This window comes from Harpia harpyja, unplaced genomic scaffold (assembly GCF_026419915.1).
Source record: "Harpia harpyja isolate bHarHar1 unplaced genomic scaffold, bHarHar1 primary haplotype scaffold_241, whole genome shotgun sequence".
Taxonomy (NCBI): Eukaryota; Metazoa; Chordata; class Aves; order Accipitriformes; family Accipitridae; genus Harpia; species Harpia harpyja.
Window position 1 is genome coordinate 97,615 of NW_026293231.1, and position 24,562 is coordinate 122,176.

Below are 24,562 nucleotides of genomic sequence, written 5' to 3' on the forward strand. Positions count from 1 at the left end.
GGCTCCAAAGGGCCTAGTGTGGCCCAAAAAGGCTCCTGTCCGTGGTTGCTCCTCCCTGCTCCCCCCACCTGAAATATCCGCAAAGAGCAGCACTCCGTGGACAGTCTGAATGGGATTGTCACTCCTGAGACAGTCCTCAACAATGAGACTGGGGAGGAAAGCTGCTGCTTTCTCCAGCTGTGAGTGGTAATGGTTCCTCTCCCAGGCAGAAGCCATCATCAGCGCCCTGTGGCACACGGGGTACCTCAGGAGAAGATGGCCGTGCCCAGCTGGGAGGACGAGGACCTCACCACACAGTGCGACTTGCACACTGAGCCCGGGGCCTCTGTGCGCGACAACTGGCCCTCCGCCCTCACGGCGGTGGTCACAATCACCCGGCAGTGACCTCCTCCGTAGGTCATCACTTACTTACCCATCCTCTGTCCTCAAGCAACACAATCAGCTAGCAGCGACATCCTCTGTATGTCATCGCCTGCTGAGCAGCTGCTGCCGTGGCCCAGTCTCCCTCCTTGACGCTGAGCCGCTGACTCGGAGGCAGCCAGCGCCACCCCACTTCTTGGAGGACAGTGCCGAAGGGAGGCTTGCGCAGCGACCCGTTGCTGAATTTGCAGCGACCTAACTAAGGCCTTGCACCCTAAGAATGGGTCTTTGGAGGCTCCAAATGAGGCTTCGTACCCTAAAGGAGGAGTTTGGCCCCTAAAATGAGGCTTCGGGCCCTCCGGATGAGCATTTGGACCCTCCAAATTGCAGACTGGATCCCAAAAAGGAGGCTTTGGAAGCTACAAAATGAGGCTTGGGGCTCTAAAAGTGGGGGTTGTACTGTAAAAGGGGGGGGTGGACCTTAAAAATGGGTATTTGGACCCTTGAAATGTGGCTTCAGGACCCTAAAGATAAAGGGCTGGATTGTAAAAATGATTCTTTGGACCTTGAAAATGAGGCATTGGGCCCTGAAAATCAGGTTCGGACCCTCAAAATTTGAGTTTAGAGACAAGGTTGTGGACCCCGAAATGAGGCTCTGGAGCTTCTAAATAAAGCTTTGGACCACCAAAATGAGGATTTCTTAACAAAAATAAGAGTTGGGACCCTAAAATGAGTATTTGGACACTCAAAATGAGGCTTTGGGACTGAAAAATGTGTATTCGGGCCTTATAAACGAAGCTTTGAACTCTACAAAGTGGCTGTCAGTCCTAAAAATGAAGGTTTGAAACCTAAAAATGAGGCATACTACCCTAAAAGAGAGATTAAAACCCTAAAAATGAGTCCCTGGGCCCAAAAAGCGAGGCTTTGAACCATAAGAAGGAGGTTTTCAACCCTGGAATCGAAGTTTTGGACTCTAAAACTGAGGCTTTGGGCCCTAAAAGAGGGGTTTGGAGCCTAAACATGAGGGCTTGGAAACTCAGGATGCAGCTTGGACCCTCAAAGCAACCGGCTGGATCCTAAAAGTAATGCTGCTCTATAAAAATGAGATACCTGCTCCTGTGCATGTGGCACCCCTGGTCCTGGTCCTGGCCCTGCTCCCTCCCTTGCCCCAGCTGCCCCTGGCCCACCTCTCACCTGTTTCTCCTGAGGCCGCTCAGCCTCTGCCCTCTCCGGCAGAGGAATTTGGCCACAGGTGACATCACAAGCATCTGCACAAGCCAGGTTCCTGGGCCTGCCCTGTCGGCAGTGACATAAACACCACCACAAGATCCTAAAAATGAAACTGTGGCTTCTTAAAAAAAGGCCATGGGTAATGAAAGACAGGTTTGGACCCTCCAAAGGAGGATTTCAGCCCTCAAAAGCAGGCTTTGTCACTGCAAAGAATGGGGGAGATGCTACAAATACGCTTTGGACCCTGACAACAAGGTGAACCTATTGGTTCCTCTGTGGCCCCCCGAAATGAAGCTTTGATGCCAAATACAGGGCTTTGAGCACTACATTTGAGGCTCAGAGCTGTGAAAGACGGGTTTGGACTCTCTGAATGAGGGTCAAGGCCTTAAGAATGGGACTTTGGTCCCTAGAAATGGTGCTTTAGAAATGAAAATGAGGCTTTGAACCCTGAAATTAGGTTTGGGGCCCTCCAAGGATGCTTTGGTACCAAAACCTAAGGCTTTGCACCCTAAAAATGGGTCTTTGGATGCTCAAAATGAGGCTTTGGGCCCTTAAAATTGCAGACCAAATCCTAAAAATGAGCCTATGGTCCATGAAAAGGAGGATTTCGTCCCTAAAAAAGAGGCTTTGGAAGCTAAAAATGAGGCTTTGGGCCTGAAATGAAGCCTTTGGACTCTCCAAACAGGGCTTGGCACCTTCATAATCAGACTTGAAGAAATCGTTACTCACAGCATTTAGTCCTCATCACGACCATCACTCTTCTGAGCAACAGAGGGGAAAGCTCTGGATGACAAAGGATATCAGGATGCGCTCCAGAAAGAAAAGATCAGTGCAAGAAGATCCCCATCACCTAACTGCAAAGGAATAATTCTAGCTCAGTGAAATGGGGACCCAAAATGAAACACACAGAACAGCATCCATCATTGAAACTCTTTCAGTGTCAGTTTTAACTGCTGCAGATCTGCAGGCAGACAAACTTACTGTCACAGGGCCCCAAAAGGAGTACTAATTAGCAAACAGAAACTCTACCCATAGCCCATATCTATCTAGCCTTTAAAGGTAAAACAGCTCAGCCTACAGCTCTGAAGGTATAGACCAGTCCACACTTACATCCTGGGTCTACCTGCTCCACGATCTGTCTAGAAACTGAAATCACAATCACCTTTGAAAGAGGAGGGAACCTGGGGGGAAGAGGGTTGAAAGGAAGACATTGGTGGAAAAAAGGAAAAGCGTAGGCATGCAATTCAAAATGGAAGGAGCCAAGTTATCCCAAAGACCAGCTCAGGCCGACTCGCTTTTGCTGGCAAAAAGCTGTGCAGCTTGGAGGAAAAAAAGCAGACTTTGGTGCTGGGATGCACACAGAGTTCAGATCTGAAACAGCAGAAAAACCTTGTCAGGGCTCCTTTCCACCGTCCTCCTACCTGGGTGCATGCTGCAACCTCCTTGTTTCCCTGAAGTCCTCCCAGACTAACAGGGACGTGGCATCTGTCCAGTCCACGTGCCACGACGAAGAAGCAGTTCTGATCGTGGAGCGGGTAGCAGATAACTGCATCTGCAGAAGCAAAGGGGCAGCCACGCCTCAGCTTCCGAGATGCCCAAAGCTGCCCCAGGAGCCCTCGGTGCCCCAGCATTTGCTTGGCCCTGAAGCCCCAGGCACAGAAGGGAAGGACAGTGGTCAGCCCCTGTGGGGAGAGGGACGGGGCTCCGTCCTTCCTTCTGGCCGCAGGAGGATGCCCTGGGCCACGCCAGGACAGGGTGTCTCTCCTCCTCAGCCCCAGGGGAAGGCGAGGCCTGAGGAAGGCCCCGGGTGCTGGGCTCAGCACGGGCGGTGTGACCGGGGCCAGAGCCCTGTCTCCTGCCGGGTGCCGGCCTGGCCGAGGCCAGCGGCTCCCGTCACGCAGCTCCTCCCGCCCGGGGCTGTGGCTGGAGCCCAGACAGAGCCGCCTTTTGGGAAAGACTTGCCGATCCAGAGCGAATCCAGAGCAGATCCCCTCCTGTCCTCTCACGTCCCCTCCCTGAGGGGGCCCAGACCCCACGAGCAGACCGAGGGAGGGCAGACCTGCGCACACACCTTGCGCTGCTGAGAGAACAGCTCCAGGTGAAATGGCCCCTCTTGCAGGCCGTCTCTCCGCAGGCCCAGTGTCCCGGCTGGCTGAGGAGCAGCTGCCCTGGCGGGGGGCAGCTGGCGCAGGGCAGCTCTGTGAGGAGAGGCCCGGGCTGCCCCTGCCCGCCCGGCAACAGCTGCGCCATTGGCCACGGCGGAGCCAATCAGCGGAGCCGGTGTTGGCCTGTCAGTCACTGCCGACCTGGGGCGGGGCCGGAGGGGGCAGAGGCGGAGTGGCCTGAGGAGAAATGGGGGAGAGACGGGGTGGGGCAGCCGGGGCGAGGGGGGGGACCAGGGCCAAGGCCAAGGCCAAGGCCAAGGCCAAGGCCAGGCCCAGGGCAGGGGCAGGGGCAGGGCCAGGGCCAGGGCCAGGGGCAGGGGCAGGGCCAGGGCCAGGGGCAGGGGCAGGGGCAGGGGCAGGGCCAGGGCCAGGGGCAGGTGGTCTCGCCGTGTGGACGGGCCCGGGGGAGACCTGGAGACCTCATCACCCGTGGGCCCTGCCGTGGCCCAGCTCACCAGCCCTGGGCCCGAGTGCTCAGCCCCAGGAACAACCCCAGCACCAGGGTCAGAGCAGCTCCTGCTGCTGCCCCGAGGGTCGCCAGCCCCGAGCCAGCGTGCAGGTATCTGAGCTGGGATGAGGTGGAAGTGGCGCGCGCAACAAACTTTGCAACTCGGAGAGTGAGTTCTAAAGCAGGCGTGTTTATTTCAGCGCTGGGTACACGGGGGATCGCTCCACCTATCGTGCACGCCGTAAAGCTCGTTAGTGAAGTTTAAAGACATGTGTGATATAAATATTCATCATATTTCCAGGAAACCTTATTCATTACATTTCCGAGAAATAATTAACGTATGCAAATGCCCTTCGCGCAGTCGCAGTTGTTGCCTTGGGTGGTCGTCGGGTGTTCTTCGGGGGTCTTACCATCCTCTTCCTTGCTTAAGCGTTCTTTACCCTTTTCAATATTTCCATATTAAACTTCTGTTTTTCCTTTGTTCTTCTTGTATCTTTCATGCCAAGTAATCTTTGACCTCCAAAAGTGCTGTTCTCATGCCAACAAACCACCCCTTATCTTCTTACTTGCATGCTTAGTTTCCCTCGTCCTTGAGTCCATATGTCTGTTTTCCTGCGTTCTCACAAATCTATCTACACATCCTTTAATTACTTTTGAGTTACAGGATGTCTTATCTCGTTAAAGGAAACCATACATTCTGCTTATACCTACTTATTGCTTACAAACTACAAAATATGATTGACATCTGGAATATCTCTCAACTACCATCTATCAGAAGAGACTGGAAAACAATTCATGGAGAGGAGGCGATGGAAGAAGGTACAGTGTATGTGGCACCTGGGATTAACTGGCACCCTCTGTTTCCTATCTGGGTCAGTACTGTACTTGCAGATGTGTTGTCCCACAAGCGGGGGTCGGTACCCGGTGTGCAGTAAGCCAATCTTACAGGCAGAGCCGAGAAATTTGTTTCTTTCATGTCTGCGCAGAGATGGGTGCTGGGGGGTAAATCCACAAAGCTGGCACAGCACACCAAAGAAGAACAATGTATTTATTCTGTTACAGGATTAGTAAAAAACCACCTAAATTTACATTCATTGGTTAGTAGTCGCCATCTCATCTACTGTTGGCCAGTTATATTTAAATTAGCCTCACTTGCTATGTAAACTAGCACGCATCCTCCTTGCAAGTGGTGGGGGGGCAAGTTCTTCCAGCCTTGAATTGAGTCGGTGGTTGTGATCTCCCCCTGCTGCCTTTACTTTTCCCCTAGCTCATGGTTCTTTGGCGATCATCCCGTGCCTTCTGGAGCAGGATGTTTCCTTTTTGTCAGTGTTTAGTTCCTTCTTCAAGGGTACAGTCCTTAGCAAAGCATGCGTAATTTATACAAAATAATCAGGCTTGCATAGTGAAGCTATGGAGTAATTGTCCTCCTTAAAGGCCAATGTATCATGTTTAACCCTGAACTGAGCAGTATCACCATGGCTAGGCCGTAACTCAAACGCATGACCGCACATGGACTGAGCCCCAGTTGCGAGCAGAAATTGGTGTTACTAATCCTGAGTGACAGAGGGCTGTTGCTGCTCTCTCTTCCCTGGTGTGAGCCGAGTGCGTGACTGCCCTGCCTGCTCCTGCCTCGGTGCTTTGGGAACTGGGGTGAAAAGGAAAGAGAGACTCGTGTAGTTACGGGATCTCTTGAGGTGTGCTGGGTTTGCTTTGCTAATCACTTGTGTAACGTTTCCTGGGCTATTCGCTAGATATGTGCATAGAGAGGCAAATTAAGCCATGAACTGGCTTTCCAATTAAAGGTTTCCTCTTACAATAAAACATGCTTCCATTTTCTCATGGGTAACAGCCTGAAAGATAGAAGCTGAAGCAGCATGTGCCTCTTGTGCAAATAGGTGACAACAGATGGTTGTATTCAGTTGATCCTTAGTTCCTGTGTAGGAAAATTGGCCATTAATTTAATCTTTGTGTATAGGCAGGGCCTTGCTAATGTCACTAGGTAGGCGGCAAGTAGGTGGATGTCCGGTTTTCCGCATCTTTGTGACTGATCTTTGTTGCTTCTTTTGATGAGGAAAGTCTTGCTGTGTATTCCCAAGGAATGAAAGCATTTCAAAGAACTGATGAAGAAAGAGCTGCCAATCAAGATGGGAGTGTTAGGTTTCAAATTTTCTCAACTGTGTTCTACCCAAAAGCCTGGTCTTAAACAATCAAAATGAGCTGGACCACTGGGTATTTGTCATCCCTGTGCAATTCTGTATCGCTACGGACTTTACCAGCCATGGTGGTGGACTCCGGACCTGTCCTGTAGTGAGGTCAAAGAGGGTATTCAGAAAAAAAAAGGGTACTTTTCCAAAAGGCTTACAAGACAGAAGGCAACAGCTGCTGTAGACAGGTGGGAATACACAGGAACGGGCAGTCTCACTCAGAATGAGGAACAGTGATGTGGGTACAGCTGTATTGTAACAGTTTTCATGGCCTTGAGCAGCACAGCAGGAGTTTTCAGGCAGCATGGCCAGGGTAGGGGTGTGTGAACAGCTCCTCCCAAGCGTGGAGATGGGCAGGGGAGAGGACAGTGCTGTTCGTGTTGGCGCGCAGCAGGGGACAGTTGGTGGAGGCTGCTCTCAGGACATATAATTAAGAGCTGTCATCTTGGTACTCAGTGGGAAATAACACGTTCCCAAAATAACAAGACATGACTTTCTGAAGTAGCCATTTTTCTAGGAGCTGCATCAGAGCTAAGGCAGATGAGAGAGTCTTGCCTGCTATTAGTCACTGAAGCTGATGACAAGTCACCCAGCAGTTTTGGCAAGAACAGGACAAGATCGATACGTATGTGGCTGTGTGCTAATTGCCTTCAGGTTTTGCAGGTTGTAGGTTTGGCAGGACCAATTGTGTCGTTAACGTGATGGTAACAGCAAAACCTGTAGGCATCTGTGTGGGGTATTTTGGATTTTATACGATTTGCAAGAGTACTTGAACAGTTTAATGTTATGCTGAGGTACGGTAGCTATAGTGCGATCAGAAGAAAGGGGAGGGAAGGAAGATGAGGATGGCAAAGATGCTCAAAAGCGTTAGAATCTTTGACAGCGGAAACGTGTCATTAACAGTTTATATGAACAGTTTTCCTTCAATGTACTGTTCTTTTCCAAGATTTACAGAGGACGTTTTGCTATTCCCATATCAGAACTCAGTGATTTTCCATTAAAGCTCTCCACTGAGATATAAAAAAATAAAAAAAAAAAAGACCAATGTGTCCTGGAAAGAAGAGTAATTACCCAGACTCGATAGTCTTACTCTTGTGGTTTTCCATTCTCCTTAAGCAGCAGGTGTGTGCTTTTTTGCTTGTGCTGGGGTATGATAAAAAAAAAAAAAAAACAAAAAAAACACCCTTTGAAACTTCCTCTGAAATTAGAGGTGGGTGCGACACATCACCTCCTCTGCCTTTTCCGCGATCCTGCATCATCTTAAAATTGTTTGTATCATTATTCTAAATACTTTGCTTTCTCTAGAGCCAAGACGACCTAAGATTTTTGTTTTCTGGCCGGTCATCTCCTGTCAGGCAGAGATATCCATGTAGACGTGCTTGGTCACAGAGGCCTTGCTGCAAAAGGACTAAAGGGTAGGTGCATGGTTAGTGATGGTTCTCCCTTATCAACAGTGAACAATGCTTTAGAGGGGTTTCAGATTGGTGGTAATTACAGAATAATTGTATGATTATTACTGCGCTAGTCTGAGGGTATAAGAGAAGGAAAGATTTGGGAGGGAGAGGATACTTTTTATTAGCCATTAGATTTTTTCCAGCATGGTGTTTGTTGGTCACTGACAAGATGACCAAGGAGGTGGTGGCTGAGGTTCTGTAGTGGAAATTCTTTTGTTCTGGAATTGAAGCCAAAATCGCACTCTGACAGTCTTTAACTACTTAATCTGGAAGTATATGCTTTCTTTTCTCAAACCTGAAGAGAATTGATTTAGAGGGAGAGGCTGTGTGGAAGTCTGAATAGTTTGGGGTCAGAGGCCAGCTGGGCCCTCGAAGGTGGGGGCTGTTTCTGCCCCTGGCTTGGCACTCACAGCTGGGAAGAGGATTTCCTAAATCCTGCTGGAAGGAGCCAGATGTGGCCAGCCCTGGCACAGCCTCAGGGTCTGCTGCCAGCCTGCCTTGAAATCTGCTCTTCCCAGCAGGACGCTGCCCAGGAGGAACTTTGAGTGTTGCTGTTCTCCTTCAGGAGGCATGGTACGCACCAAGCACACCCAGAGTTGCGCCTGTGCCAGGAGAACACTTGGAGCACAGCTGGGGGTTTCCTGGGTAGCAGCTGCAGACTCCTCCTTGGTAGTGGCCTGAAACCAAGAAATGTAACTTAACAGCACTTTGATGATACTGTTAAGCAGGTATTCTTTATTAGCAGCGCTGGGCAGCGCTGGGGATTGGTCCACCACAAGTGCTCCAACGAAACGATGGTTTCAAACAAGTTATATGTACAAAGTTGTCACATAGCCACGTTATCTTCCTGGCAATCTTTTACATAAACCTGCCTATTCTAAAAAAATGATGTCATCATGTTACAGTCTTTCATTTCGTGGACTTTGCTGCCATCTAGTGTCCCCTTTAAACATCGCAGCCTCTCTGGTGGTCCTTGACTTCATCTAGTGGTCGTATCATCTTCTTCATCATTTGTCCTTTAGTTGAAGTTTTCTTGTTGGCAGCTCCCGATGCATGCATTAGTCATTATTGCTTACATGAAGGTTTTACTTCTCTTTGTTCTGCTTATGGTTGACTTATCTGTTTGCACATCTGTGGGTTTTGGTTCCCCATATCATGAGAACATAATTATTCATTGTATAACTTCTACACAGTTTTTTGATCAATTACAAAACCTAATTACTTTTTTCATTAAAGTATAATCTAAACAATCTACTTTTAGATTAACTAAAACAACACTTCCCTGTCGGTTGCCTGAAACCAGGTTTCTTCATGCAGGCAGGCTTGTGTACGCACTTAAAATCTGGCAGGTGAGCATGTTGAAGCTACAGCCTGCCTTTGGTGACTGCAGGTAACAGTGAGTTCATAGGAGACCCTAAATTCAGACGGTGCGGGCTGCTCTTTTCCTGCCTTCTTTCACCGAGCGTGAAAGCGGTCACTTCCGAGTGGCTACTGCCCTTGGACAGGCTGAGCATCGGCCTGAGAGAGTAACGGGAGCTGTAAAAAGTGCTCCTGTTTCACTGCCGTGTGTGGATTTTGTGCTTCCGTGGGAAAAGAGGCTGGCTTTACTGATGGTATTTTGAAACTTTGTTTAAAGCGTTCAACTGAGAAGCTCTAGAGCCTTTGTAGTGGTTTAACCCCAGCAGGCAGCTAAGCCCCGCACGGCCGCTCGCTCGCTGCCCCGCAGTGGGAGGAGGGAGAGAATCGGAAGGGTGAATCAACTCGCAGGTTGGGATAAAGGCGGTTTAATCAGTCAAGCAAAAGCTGTGCACGCAAGCAAAGCAAAATCAGGACTTCATTCACTGCTTCTCGTTGTCTGGCAGGTGTTTTATTTGCAGGAAAGCAGGGCTCCATCACACCTAACAGTTACTTGGGCATGTCCCCCCTTCCTTCTTCTTCCCCCAGTTATATTGCTGAGCGTGACATCCTATGGTCTGGAATATCCCTTGGGTCAGTTGGGGTCAGCTGTCCCAGCCTCGTGCCCCCCCAGGTTCTTGTGCACCCCCAGCCGACTCCCTGGTGGGGTGGGGTGAGGAGCAGAAAAGGCCTTGATGCTGTGTAAGCGCTGCTTTCAGCACAAATCCAAGACGTAGCGCCGTGCAAGCTACTGTGGGGAAAATTAACTCTCCCAGTCAAAACCAGCACAGCCGTGGAGCTCTGTACTCAAAGTATGTACTTATTTCTTGGGCTGTCTGCTGTTAGCAGTGTGCCTTTCGCTGGCCTGGCAATCTGGCTCTCAAGTGTGGATGTGGAAAGAGTCTTTGGAAACTCTCACTGGCAGTAGTTGTTTGTTGTGCTCTTGGGATTTTTTCTTTCACAAGGTTCCCCTTGCGCTGCCACTCCTCTTTCAGATGTGTTTGTGACAAACCTGTCCTGTTGTTTTGAAACAAGAGCGTGCCTCTGCTGCAGGCAGAGGGGCTGAGCAGGACTTTTAGGATAACTGCTGTTCTCAGTTTCTAGAAGGCACTGTAGTGGCAAGCCTGAGAAACAAGAGTGAAGGGAGAGTGTTTTAGTTTGTGGTACTGCTGGCATGCAAGGCAGAGAAAGGAAAGCGGCCTTTGGGTGTGCAGGGGACACTGAATAGGAGGGTTGTGGGAGGTACCAGTTGTGTGGTAAGCCTCAAATGGGAAGTTTGAGTTAGCAGCCAGCAAAGTAACTAAAGCACAGGGTGCTGAGCAGTCTGGTCAGCGGGGGAAGATGTAAAACAAGTGAAGAGGATGGTCCTTTAGAAGTGAAACAGAGACTTTCCCTGAGGGTATTGCCCTGGAGGAGTCTGCTTGTGTCTGCTAGTCAGGCAGACAGAGATGATGGGCAAGTGCTTTTGTGAGTGGGCAAAACCTTGACCAGCTCACTCGAGGAGCTCTGGAGCTTTTAGTTTGAGAGGGGACTTGGAATCCCGGAGGCTGCGATCTGTAACAATTCCAGAAGTTTGAGCTGCTCTGAAAAAGGAGCTGGAGCCGCTTAGGTTTAAGGGTTGTATTTTTAAGCAGGTGCTTATAGATTGGGTCCTGCTGAAGGAGTGTTCTGTAGGGCTCAAACTTGGTCTGAAACTTTATGAGTTGTTGCTGTCTTAGCCTCTGATAAAAAATTAATAATGATAGTATTCATAAGTATTAATAAAAAAGCAGTGGCTCAGCATAATCTGGCTCCCTGTGTACATTGTTCCAAGGCTGTGATCGTCATCAGACAGCAGTTCAAGGCTGATGCCCTCAGAGGCTTTTGGAAAGTGTTCTAAACTGTTGAGGTTAAGTCTCTTTTCAGGTGGTGGCACCCATGCAGAAACTAGGACTGAGATCTTTTTGAGCCAGGAAGTATCCCTGCATCAGAGAAACAGAACTGTGTCGTGGCATCCCGAAACCCCTGTTTTCATGCCAGTGAGGTTTCAGCAGGGCTAAAATGCCATAGGCAACGACTCAAGCCTCTGCCTAGAGAGGGGTTTTAGGAGTGTGAGTGAATTTGCTTTTGCAATCAGATGTGTACAGGCACTGCCAAGGCCTGGGTTTACTGTGGAAGTGACTGTTGTTAGCTGCAGAAGAATTGAAGAGACTGTGCTATGGACACCACGCCAATTAGGCTGTCTCCAGACCTGAAGCTACATTAAATCTCGTGCCACACTAGTCTCCTTTTTCCTTTGGAGAAGTGGGCTGGGTCTTTGAAATTCTGCCGCATGAGTTTATTTTGGGATGAATTGAAACGCAGTTGTTTCTTTAGCTTTGCTTATTAGCATTCTGCTGGAATAGTGTCAGATCCAGGAGGATTAACCTTCCTCCTTGTTTTGTTCTCTGTGTTGATTTTGGAGAGGAAGGTGTGTTGTCTGTCTTGTGGTGTCGTGTGGTGTTCAGAAGATGCTTGAAATGTTGCTCTTGTCTGTGACCAAGCTCTTTCCCACAGTGTAATCCCTTTGGACAGCACTGCCAGTAGTGTGCATACGTTTCTGAACAGCCTGCAGGTGTTTGATCTCCTGATGGTAGAGCGAGCACTGCATTTGTTTGAGTTTGGCAGCCTGTCATCGCCCCTTGCTTTCTTCCATTCTTTCCACCCTCTTCTCCTCATTGCCGCTTCAGCATCCCTTCCTGAATCGTACTTTTGTGTCCCTGCTGATTCATGAAGACTTCATGACCACAGCGTAAGTCTTGGGTGGGTGATATCTGTCCTTCTGCTGTGGCGCGCTGTGTAATTCCTTTCATTAACTTGTTCCATGTTAAGCAAGGAGAGGGCCTTTCTGAAGAGGAAGGAAAGTTCTCATCTCTGACCGAGTTCTGGCTGGGGCCCCTGAATGTGGAGGATATGAGAATGGCTGCCTGCCAGACCATATACCAGAGAATACTTGCATGCCGTAATTCCTTACACTCCACCATATTTCCTTATTTCCAAGTGACATTTGTGCGACATTTGTTTACTTCTTCATGGGTTCAGCTTTTCTTTGAGACGTTCTCTCTCCCTGTGCATTTTATTGTTGGCTGATACCTAGCAGCAAACAACTTTTGAGAAGCTGGCTTACAAAAGGTGTAGTTACTAGTTGGGAACACAGTTTGATGCAGGCAGTACACAGCTCCCAGCATCACAGGGCCTAGCCCCAATGCCGTGAAGGCCCGTTCCTCTGCAGGTTTGCACTGTGGAGGGGATTAAGAGACACGTCCTGCCGGTTCCTTCTTTTAGTCCCTTGAGCAGAATGGCATTGCAATAGGCTGGAAGAGAAAGGTGCTGGTTTGAGGGCACCTTGTCAAAAACCCCAATCCTAAAGGTTACTGAGGATCGACTGAAAAGATCTGATCTCTGATCCTTTGTTTGCTCAGACGCACAAAATACAAAAGGGCAGAAAATTGCAAAGGAACAGTCCTTGTGGAAGAATGGATGTTTTTTAAGAACAATAAACTGGGAATTCATTTGCCTGCTAAGTATTTTCTCTGTGCAATGGGAATGATGTTTTGTTGTTGTTTAAACTCTTACAAGGAATGTAGCTCCATTGCTTTTTGGTTGGGGTGGGACTAACTCTCTCTGTTTGTTTCACAGCGCTCCGGATCTCGACACCACTGAAAGTGCTGTCAAGGAGTTAGAGGTAGGAGATGAAGCAGGTCCATGGGACCTTGCACTATGTATCTAGAACTCAGCTCTTTTCAGCAAAACCTATCTTGTGGTAAGTCACTATGGTTATGTTTGGATAATGTCTGGAAACATCTACGATCTGTGTCTTGCTTTTCCCTTTCCCTTCCTCCACTGTGTCTTTGAATTAGAGGGAGCAAAACTGTGTGCAGTATGGCTGTACCATGGATTTGAAAGAGAGCATAGCAATGTGTTCTCTTTTGTCCTGTATTGCTTTTTGAAAATGTCTAGAATTTCTCTTTGCCTTTTCACCCACTGCTGACTCTTCAGCTAGTATTTTTATGAAGCAATGCCCAGTGGCTCCCAGCCTTCATTCTTGAATGTCAGTAGCTAGGCTGGAGCCAGTACATACATATGGAACACGTGTTTTTCTTCCTTGTGCTTGACTACATTTGTTGACGTTGAACTTCACACTCTTTGTTTCTATTTTCCTAAAGAAAGAATGCATTTGTTTTTCTAAATAATGATAGTAATAATGGTACTAATGTCTTTTGTATAATTCGCAACTGTTGTCACCTCCCTAGTGTCTCATTTTCCAGGTTTTCTATGAATTCCCTGACCAGCCTCAGGCCCCAGCTGAGACCTCTGTGGGACTCTGCATTGAACCTCCTCTGTTGTGAAAACTGAGTGTTTTTTCTTACTGTTTCCTGTTCTGATTATTGGTCCCTGGGAGAAGCTGCTGCTGGTCTTTCTTGTGAGCGCTTAGTAGGTATTCAGATCTCCTTTATCAAATGGACAAGTAGTCCAAAGCAATTGTCCCCATCCCATTGGCATGTGTTATTCACAGCCAGGAATTCTGAAAGAGCTGTATTTGCAGTTCTTCAGTTTCAAGATATCATATGGAAGTCCAGCATTGTTTCTAAGTCGTTTATCTTGTTCTCAGGAAGTGAGGTACAATGCAAAAATGTCCTTTAAAGTTGGTTAAAGAAAGTCCAGTCACCAAATATTCACCAGATTTTATAATACCTCTGTTACAGGTAAAGAAGTAAACAAGGGCAGTGATGAGCTTGTAAGTTGCGTGTGTGGTTTTGTTTTGTGTGTTGTTTTTTTTTTTTTAAAAGTGATATTCCAAGTAGTCTGGAGAAGCAGAATATATTATATATCTAGGCAATGCTATAGTTCTCCTGTTTCAGGGTGTCAGTCAGGCAGTGTCAGGTGGGAGTGAATTCTCACCTCGAACCATCCAAGTTGAGGGAAACCTTCCTGTCAATTCCAGCGGACTTTGAATGAAGTCCTGCCTGAGGACGTGAGAGCCGTGCTGGCTTCAGTTAAATGTGTTTTTGGCAAGTCTGAGCTGAGCTGTCAAAAGGTTTCTTCACTGTGAGAGTCTGTATGAGGTCAATATTGCTGAATAATTAAGTAGTTTCCTAAGTGCTGTACGTGTCGAAAACAACAAAGTTAAGCTTCTTTGGAAAGTTGTTGTTTAGTGAGAGCTCAGGGTGGGTTTGTTTTCAATACAGGTAAGTGTCTGAAGATGGAGTGAATTAGTGAAGGTGTCCTGTCCAAATTCCCCCAGAGAAAATCCCGCTCTCTCTGCTAGCATTACGTTCCTGCTAATTACGTTCCTAGGCCCTCCTCTAAAAATGGAGCAAATAGGATGTCCTGGGAAGCAGTAGTTCTTGTTTAAAACTGTTGAGCATAATTCTCTGGATGGCCTCTCAGTGCTTACCTTCTGTTTGAATAAGGCAGCTAATCTTTTATTCCTGAATAATTTTTTGGGTTTTGTTGTGTAAGCCTGGACAATGTTGCGAAATACGGATGTATATTAAGTCTGACTTTTGTTCTAGAATAGAAAATTGTATTGGCTTTGTGTGGCAAGGTTTTGGTAGCAGCGGGGGGGGGAGTTACAGGGGTGGCTTCTGCGAGAAGCTGCTGGAAGCTTCCCCTATGTCCGACAGAGCCCATACCAGCCGGCTCTAAGACGGACCCGCCGCCGGCCAAGGCCGAGCCAATCAGCGACAGTGGTAACACCTCTGTGATAACATATTTAAGAAGGAAAAAAAAGTTGCTGGGACATACAGAAATGGCAGCCAGAGAGAGGAGTGAGAACGCATAAGAGAAACAACCCTGCAGACCCCCAGGTCAGTGCAGAAGGAGGGGGAGGAGATGCTCCAGGCGCCGGAGCAGAGATTCCCCTGCAGCCCGTGGTGAAGACCATGGTGAGGCAGGCTGTCCCCCTGCAGCCCATGGAGGTCCACGGTGGAGCAGATCTCCACCTGCAGCCCGTGGAGGACCCCACGCCGGAGCAGGTGGGTTCCCGAAGGAGGCTGTGACCCCGTGGGAACCCCGCGCTGGAGCAGGCTCCTGGGATCTGTGGAGAGAGGAGCCCACAGAGCAGGTTTTCTGGCAGGACTTGTGACCCCGTGGGGGACCCACGCTGGATCAGTGTGCTCCTGAAGGACTGCATGCTGTGGAAGGGACCCATGCTGGAGCAGTTCGTGAAGAACTGCGGCCCGTGGGAAGGACCCACGTTGGAGAAGTTCGTGGAGGACTGTCTCCCATGGGAGGGACCCCATGCTGGAGCAGGGGAAGAGTGTGATGAGTCCTCCCCCTGAGGAGGATGAAGCGGCAGAAATAACGTGTGATGAACTGACCGTAAACCCCATTCCAAAGTCCCCCTGTGCCACTGGGGGGGGTAGGTAGAGAATCCGGGAGTGAAGTTGTGCCCGGGAAGAAGGGAGGGGTGCAGGGAAGGTGTTTTGAGATTTGGTTTTATTTCTCATTACCCTGCTCTGGTTGATTGGTAATAAATTCAGTTAATTTTCCCCAAACTGAGTCTGTTTTGCCCGTGATGGTAATTGGTGAGTGATCTCTCCTGTCCTTATCTCAACCCACGAGCCCTTTTGTTGTATTTTCTCTCCCCCGTCCAGCTGAGGGGTGGGGGGGAGTGATAGAATGGCTTTGGTGGGCACCTGGCATTCAGCCAGGGTCAACCTGCCAGAAAAAGTCAAAACCAAATTTTATCAATACCACGTTTGCAATGTTTTGAAGGTCAAGAGAAGAAAAGAAGTGTCAGGAAGTGCTGCAGTGGAAGAAATGGTGAAGAGGAGAAGAGTGGAAGTCAGAGCAGAGGCCTCACGCCCACAGTCGGGTATGGGCAGGTCAGTTGACTACAAAGTAGCCTTCCAGGGCACATATCAATGTTTTTGATGTCTCTTGCGCCTTCCTCGTATTTCATTCCTGTGTAACCCTTTGGCCCATTTGTCTTCTTCCTTCTCTTCCCTAGGTGACAGAATCTAAGCAGCTTTGCCCATGTTTGGAGGAAAGTTCTCCCGTGCTTTCAGGTTCCCATGCCGTTAACTAGAGCTCTTCCCGTTTAACTCCTTTGTGTTAACGTTACCTGTAGAATCACAGCGGGATGAGAACTGGGCAGCTCGACAAAGCAGTGCACTGGCTTGCACAGCTGAGGCAGGGATGACAAGGGAGGAACTGGGAACAGTTTTCTAGCTGCCTCCCAGCCTGTTCCTCTGCGTCGGCTGATGACTGCTGCCTCTCGGCTTGAGGCAGAGATCTCTGTCTGTGGCTTTCGCAGAAGCATTGTGGTTTTCGGGACCTTTGATATCATCGAGTCCAACGCCTCCTGCTCAAGCAGGGTCACCCAGAGCAGGTTGCCCAGGACGTGTCCCCTCAGGTTTTGAGTGGGCTCCAAGGGTGGAGACGCCACAACTTCTGTGGGCAACCGATTGCAGTGCTCGACCACAGTTGCAGTCAGAAAGTTTTTTCTTGTGTTCAGCTTTAATTTCATGTTTTGCAGTTTGTGCCCTTTGCCTCTTGTCCTGCCAGAAGGCGCTGCTGAGGAGAGCCCGGCTCCCTCTTCTTCCTTCCCTCCCATCAGGTGTACATTGGTAAGAGCCCCCTGAGCCTTCTCCAGGCTGAAGAGTCCCAGCCTCTCCGCATATGAAGAGTGCTCCAGTCCCTTCATCATCTTTGTGGCCCTTTGCTGGGCTCACCCCAGTGAGTCCCAGTCTCGTCCTGGGGAGCCCAGTGTGGACAGAGCACACAGACTGGCCTCAGCAGCCCTGAGCAGAGGGGAAGGATCACCTCCCTCGAGCTGCTGGCAAAACTCTTCCTAACGCAGCTCAGGGTGTTGTTGGCCGCCTTCAGTGCGAGGGTGCAATGCTGGCTTGTGGTAGCTAACTTCAAGCTTAGTTCTTGATTACCTTTCAGAGGCAGGCCCATTGTTAGTTATAGTCTGGCAGCCTTCTTTCTTTCATGGAGTGTCGCTTTTAAAAACAGAAGATTCGTGTCTGTACTTAACATTCACAAGTATGTGGCAGAGAGTCCCAGATCCAGCGTTGTGGTCGGAAGTGTTTATGCTCACCTTTCCCCTTCCATGGCGACGTACAGACCATGTCAAATCATCTCCCTTGTTGCCTTCTATTCTACCCAATTCCCAAATGTATTTCATGCAGAGGTTATAATGGGAGAAGTCTGAAGCCAGTTCTTTTCCTGCTCATACAGATGTAGTCCTTTCATTCCCCACCCCACCCCCTCCATCAGTTTCTAGTCACAATAAAACTGCTGGACATGAGTGAAGAATGAGACCAGGATCCAGAATGCTTTCTAATCTCTTTTAGCCAAGGCGTGAGTTGTAGATTCATAAAATACAAGGCCAGAAAGGGCTATTTCATGGTCCAGTCTGGCAGTTCTCTCTTAGTCCTGTGTCTTGCCCCAGCAGTTAGCAGTTATTCCAGAAAAGATTAAAACAGTTAATAATTCTACAGTGTATTCTTGATTTCAAGATTAAACCGGTCAGGCATCAACTTCAAGCCTTCTGTCATTTTTTTCTGGTTACTCTGTTAGACTGAAGAGCTGAGCATTCAGTCTGAGCATTCCCCCACCCTGGGAAGGAGTTTGCCTGCTGTAGTCAGACCACTTCTTGATCTTTTTTTTCTTTTTGGGAAGCTCTTTTGCTCTTAAGTCCTCCTGGGGCATTTGGATTTGGGTTTTCTTGGAGTGCTATTGAGTGTTGAGCTATCGGAATCTCCAGGTGATGCTGATCAGCTCCAAGAGCACTATTTTGTGTGTGAAGCCAGGACCGGTTTTCCCCACGTGCTTCACTTTGTACCTCTCTGCCATTGTATTGCTCCACGACCGAGTCTTGTAACATCTTTCTACGGTTCTTTGCTACCTGCCCTTCTCTTTGTGTTAGTAATCTTGTAGGATTTGCAAGCTTTCTCACCTCGCTGCTCATCCCCCTTTCCCTGTCACGTCACGCTGTTTTTCTCTTTAACTGCTTGTTGGGCTTACTAGAAAAGCAGAAAGCCTAATACTGGAGTGAGTGCCTATTTTTATTTTTTAAATGAGACTTTGAAACATGAGTACAAATACAGATTAAGGGTATCTATCTTGTTGGCTTAGAGGGAGGTGCTAAACCCCTGCTTTCTAATGAAATACTTGAGCAGCCATTTACAAGACTGCTTCCTTTTTGTGACTTTTGGTAAACTCAGTTCTTACCTGTTTGACTTATTTTTCGAACTGGAGCCGGGCGTGTTTGCCATACGAGTAAAGCAAAGCATGGATTTGAAACGGTAAGCTACAGAATATTCAGAAAGAGGCAATAGCATCTGTTTAGTCCTAGATTCTTAAAGTGGCAAGCATAAAAATGCCTTCAGGTAACTTTTTTTCCCTTTTCACCTGCATCACCTGCATGGAGGCATTTGTGATTCCTGCTCATCAAACTTAGCCACGGGATGAGTTTGACCGGGAGCCAACACAGGCTTTTCTGACTGTGAAGCTACAAACTCTAGGGGTGAGCTTAGCCTCTCGGAGCTGAACCTGAAGGTTGCCCTGCCTTGTCTTCGAGAGGCTCCAGTCCTCTTTTACCTCACATGCTCCTTTGTGCAGAACTCCATGAAGGGCCAAGAGTGGGTGCTGACACCTTGACACTGGCTTCAGCGCGAGTACTTGCCACTCCTCACCAGTGTCCTTTCTCTGTGCAGATGGCTTTGCAGGCATCTCCCTCTTCTTGAAACGGTGTCATGCCTTTTCTTGCTATGTCATCAGAAGGCAGATTTACGACAGGATTGTTCCAGAGGGATTGGCAGTTGCTTTCTAAACCCACTGTTCTCCAGAGACCTTGTCAGGAGGGCGAGAGTCTTTTTCTTTTAGCCCACAAGCTAAAAGGCTGCTCTGACAGAGCTGCTGTTAGGCACACCCTTTAGGTAGGACGGTCTTCCCTCACCCCCCCTGTTCTCCTCCTCCTGGCTGTTGCCCATCCTCCCAGTGCATTTCATCCATTTTCTGGATCCTGATAGCCATTCTGCATTTAGTTCAAACCCCTGCCATGCTATTGCCTTCCTGGCCGCCTTCCCTCTCCAGCTCTTTGGAGAGAGTCTTTTCCGAGGAGGCAAACTTATTCCTCTTGGGGTTGTCCAGAAAGGAAGTTGCCTGGTGGTATAAAAGGAACAGCTGCTTCTCCCACCATTCCTTGGGAGGTGAACAGTTGCATCAGATGCCCAGATTTCTGCGTGTTTCTGCACGATGACGTGCTGCCCCCATTTCAGAAACCTTTTGGACCTCTCCACAACTGGCTGAGCCTTTACGCAAATATCGTCTGTGGGCTTGCTGCCTGCTGGCCGGGGCATACTGCCTGCTTGCTGCTGTAGGACTGGTTTCAGAGGGCCAATCTCAGCGTAATTGCCCTGCAGGGATCCCCTGCATATACAGTGGCCTGCAATTTCAGGTGCTGCTAGTTGCATGGTTACCTTCAGCCTGCACAGGTAAACTCCTGTATTGAAACAGCCCTCACCTTGTTGTAAGCCCAAAACTTTATTTCAGAAGAGGGGTTTTTGGCAGGTTTCTTGGATTTTCAAGATAGGAAGGAGACTGCCTGGTAACTCCTCAGGAGCCTCCAGTACAGAAGAACTTCTCTAAAACAAGCAGGCTAATTTGTCTCTAAAGCCTGTATCCCTTTTTATTCCCCTCGGCTCACCTTTGCAGGATTAGTGACAGGTGTCTCTACACGTGCCCTTTCTGGCTTCTTTCCTCAGGTGCCCCAAACACTCTGTTGGTGGGATAAGGTCATCCTCTGAAAGATGCTTTTTTTTATTCCCCGCTTTGCTATAATCGCTGTCCCCAGAATGCCTCCGCTCCTTGTACAGTGGCTGAATTTCCCAAACGTTAGGGTCCTCGGAAGCTGGAGCTCCAGGTTAGCATGTTGGACCCTGAGAAATGATGTGGTAGGTGGCAGACGTCACCGTAACCTCCTACTGTGTTAACTGATGTGGGAGGACATGTCCTGAGCTCTTTCCAGGTAAACTGGAACTAGGATGAGTGAATCATCAACTTGGTAAATACCAGTTCAGGTGAGAAGAACCTTCTCCAGAAGAGATGCTTGTGCCACCATGACTCGTAGCTGCAATTTGCACTAGTCAGGGCACTGTTATGCTGGGAGGGAGCTCCAGACACAAACTGGTGTCTTTATGAATACCAGACCAGATGTCAGGAGCACCGCATGGAATCCTGAGCAGATGACCTCTCCCTCGTGTGCTTTTTTAGGAGATCAGAGCCAGGTGCTTCTGTGACATGCCTTCCATTTGGTTTGCTTTCCATTTGTTTTCTTCTGGTATTCAGGATGAGAAGAAAGATCGGGTTTAGAAAAAACCATCTCAGTAGTGCCTGTACTTTCTCAGGATTCTTCTGGTCATTCCTCCAGGGCTCTTGTTCAGTTTATGAGCAGTGTATGACTTTGGATCCAAATCCAGCTGGTGTTCTAGAGTGCATCTCAAAAAGGGAAGGGTCTCGTTAAAACATGAAGGAAATCTGTCTGCTTAGTACACGTAGGACTGACTTTACAGCATCGGCAGTCAATTCAGAAGGAGGAGCATGGAAGTGCCGCAGTCGCATGGCTGTTGAATAGATTGCATTTTCAGCTCTCACCCAAATGCCTTCCAGGCCTGCGATTTTGACAGGAGGCTGTCTGGTCAGGATGATTGGAGTTGAACCTGTGCATCTTTCTGCTTAGCAGGAGCACCAGTAGAAGTCCAAGGAAGAAAGAACGGGGAGACGCTCAGCCTGTCACTGCAGATAATTTTGCTACCTTAGTTAATGCTCCGAGACTAAACTGCAAAGATCTCTGGCCATCTGAAGTTTGGAATTTCACGTGAACCTGAGCTTAGTGCAAGAGAAGCACCATCAGGGAGGGATCTATTCTTCTCTTCTCTTATCTCTGTGACAAAGTTGTTTTACTTTCTCCTAAAGAAGCTTACCTGGTGGTTTTGTTGTTTGTGGTCCTTTGTATTGCTGATAGCCTTGCGAATGGGTATTCCTGGCTCACCTCTTGCTTCTGGCACTTTTCACTTTTGTCCTGCCCTGTTACTCTGCTTCCTATGAGTGTGTCTTAGCAGAGCTGATGTCTAGGGGCCTGTATTGTCCAGCGGCTGTTATTCCCCACAGCACCTCTGTCGATGTTTTTTAAAATCTCTGTCTGTGCCATAGCTGCTGTTCCTCTTTCACTATCTATCTGCTATATTAAAGTCTAGTCCGTGAATTCCAGCTTTATGTTAGGCCTGGGAATGTCCTGAGGGGGGAGGGGTAGAAAGATATTGGTGAAGAAAGTCCTCATAGTAGCAGGAAAGAAATTAAAGTCACAGAACAAGAGAGTAGACCTTGCCTTTTAGTTCTTCAAGCAAGCAAGCAAAGAAACAAAGATCTCCCGTAGAACAGAATTTTACATGGTGTTGCCGAAATCCGGAATAAAATTCCTTAACAGCAATGAGAAGTTAAGAAGCAGGCACTCCTTTCTTGCAGCGTTGGGCACACGGGGGATCGCTCCACCTATCGTGTGCATCTGTCTGGTTTAACTATGCAGGTTAAATGCACACCTGTTATACATATTCACTAGATTTCCGAGAAATGTTATACATAATCATTAGTTTTCCGGGAAACTATTAACATATGTAAATGTCCTTTACGCAAGCACAGTGAAGGTCTCTGGTGGTCTTCAGAAGCCCTCTGGTGGTCTTCCATAGTCTTCCTCACTTGTCCGCTTCTTGACCTCTCTTCGGTGATTCTGCGCAGTACGATTCTCACCATCATCTATATTAGTTTACATAAAAATGCATACTATGTCTATTCTTAAATTTAACCTTTCTAATAATTGGTCCTTCAGTCACACCATCTTATGAATATTCTTATGTTAAAACAATCATTGGTTAATCTCACTTAACTCTACTGATTGGAATCCTCGATAATTAGATCGAGGTGGGAAGGGTAAGGGGTTTCCAGGCAGCAAACTGGCGTCCATAACGGTTTCCCTAGTTTCCTAAAACAAAACACTACAAACCAACAAATCTTTGCCAAAGTTTCTGTGGTTAACTGATTTTAGACAATACTTGAATTCTTATAGTCACACATAGTACATTTTCTAAACTTCCTAAGTTCCTATGACTACATTTCAAACTTAACACTCCCCTACCTATGCTTCACAATTTTTTACTTCTTAATTAAACCAAACTCTTTTATATAATTAGATTTTAATTTCTTTATCAAAATATTTTCAACAATGGTGTGAAAGTTCTTGGGTTCCTTTTCCTTTCAGAATTCCTCCAAAGAAGATGAGCGTGAGTTTAGTCCAGCATCCCTTACTGTGGGCTGTAACCGAGTGAGTTTGTGTAAGTAAGGAATTCCTGGCTTGTTTCATTCGAATTGGTCATACAAAATCAAAAGCTGCAAGGATGACATTGGCATTAGTTTTCCTTTAAAAGTGGTGTTTGGTATTTTCCAGCACGTGAGACTAGGAATTAGAACCACCGAAGAGCAGTAGGTCAGCAATGATTTTGGCTGTAAGCAATTCCCACCCATAGAGCCAGGCTCCGTAGCTCTTTCAGAGCTGGGCTGTGAGATGGGAGCCTACCTCCAAACCAGTCTGCACTGTGATTGCTTTGAAAGCTCCCAGGCGTGACGTCAGTCAGAGCCTGGACCCACCTCTCGGTTTCAGGGTCTGCCGTTGGGTCTGCAGGGAGTGTGGAGAGAGCGAGCTTGTGTTTTTGTTCTTGCTGCTGTTTCTTACAGGGGCACCTGTGGGATCTAACCTCGAACAAAGAACAGGAACCGGTCAGGCTGAGGGTGCGGTGCAGCTACTGCAGCAACTGGACCAAATGGTGAACAAAGGAAACGTGGAGTCAGAAGGAAGAGGTCTCTCCAGGTTCTGGAGAAGGTACGACTACTGCAGCTACGAGCAGGTGCAGTCCTGGCTCTGTCCGAGCCTGTGCCTGATTCTGGCAGTTCAGGTGATTCTCCGTTCTCTTGAAGAATGGGTACCTCTTTTCTGTGGTTAAACCAAAGTCTGCCAAGGCAAAGGAGCATTCAGGGGTGTCCTTTTGTCTTGTGGTAAGGTGCAACATTCCCAGGAAATGGTCCTCTTCTGAGCTGTCTTTGGGGAAAAAACTCCTCAGGGGAGAGTTGCTGACTGCAGTCACAGCCCTCATAGGCTGTGGCTTTTATCAGCTGAGGAGTGCCACCTCCAGCCCAGTTTCTAAAGGACTTTTACACACTGCCCCTTCTCGCGAGGCCTTCCTGGGAGGGACCTTCAGTCCCCTTAAGGCAAGTATGGCCTTTATTTGGCCGCTCAGCAACTGTGGCCTTTGTAACTTTGGTGTCCCAAAGACACCATTTCAAACCGAAATGAAAGGAGCCCCGCCAACAGTTGCTGGGCATTGCTGACTGAAGGAGTGCTCTAAAGCTGTCGAAGCTGTGTGCCGCAAGAGTGGTCTGTTCTCTGCACAGCACGTGTTGAACGTCGGCAGTAACTGTTTGATAGGTGGGTTAGTTTTGGAAGGAATAAAACGCCTTGTTAATCATAACGTATGCCAGTCCCCTTAACTATTGAGACTAGACCGTTACGGCACAGGTTGTTCTTTACGTTTCCTCTACTTTTTCGGTCTTCCTCTGTATTATTTTGTGCTGGGGTTGTGTCTTTCTGGTGGACAGAAATTACCTTGTTGTTACAATTCTCAGAGAAGTATTTTAGGTACAACATGGGGGTTTTTTGTTGTTGTTGTTTCCTCAGCATAATCTTCTCGCCACTACAGCATCTCTTTGTTGGAAAGAACTGACCTGGAAGTACTAATGGTTGTGGAAAGGTAAACTTGTAGCATGAATGTCAGGTTGTATTGTTTCTTTTGTAATTCAGCTTTACGCATTGATTGTCTCCGCTATTAAATGCTTTACAACGAAATTCGACTTTGTGTACGTTTTCAAATTAACGTACTGAAGATGTTGGGTTAGAATGTCTTTTTCTTCACAACCTAGAGGTTTTGGAAAAAGAGCAACAAGCTTTAAGGTGTTGATCCTTGAGTGTCATAAATCGGGAATTTTACATTTGAAAATCGTTGTATGAGACTCTAGTAAAACAAGCATCAGCTTGGAACTGTGTGTTATTTTAATCAGTCTTACCCTGGCAGAAAACACTCCTTCCCTCCAAGAAGAAGAAGTAGAGGTTTCTAGTATTGGATGGACTGCTGCCCTATGCTTCACAGCATTAAAAAGGTCAAAATTGGTGAAAATGTTTTGGATTAGATTTTACCACTCTGCTACAAGTTGTGTCATTATTTGTGC

General features: G+C 47.9%; 1 protein-coding gene and 1 long non-coding RNA gene across 2 annotated transcripts; one reads left to right on the forward strand and one right to left on the reverse strand.

The window, feature by feature from the left end:
- Nucleotides 1-2,363: 2,363 nt before the first annotated feature.
- On the reverse strand, nucleotides 2,364-3,769 carry LOC128138288 (uncharacterized). The gene is made up of 3 exons (XR_008233985.1): nucleotides 3,662-3,769; nucleotides 3,012-3,142; nucleotides 2,364-2,444 (listed from the first exon to the last, which is right to left on the reverse strand). It is a non-coding gene; the product is annotated as an uncharacterized LOC128138288 (long non-coding RNA).
- Nucleotides 3,770-12,979: 9,210 nt separating this feature from the next.
- LOC128138285 (uncharacterized) lies at nucleotides 12,980-23,547 on the forward strand. The gene is given in 8 exon segments (XM_052779581.1): nucleotides 12,980-13,037; nucleotides 13,981-14,012; nucleotides 15,995-16,101; nucleotides 18,477-18,534; nucleotides 22,545-22,617; nucleotides 23,018-23,162; nucleotides 23,341-23,500; nucleotides 23,503-23,547. Coding segments are annotated over 8 exon segments (678 nt in total).
- Nucleotides 23,548-24,562: the final 1,015 nt, after the last annotated feature.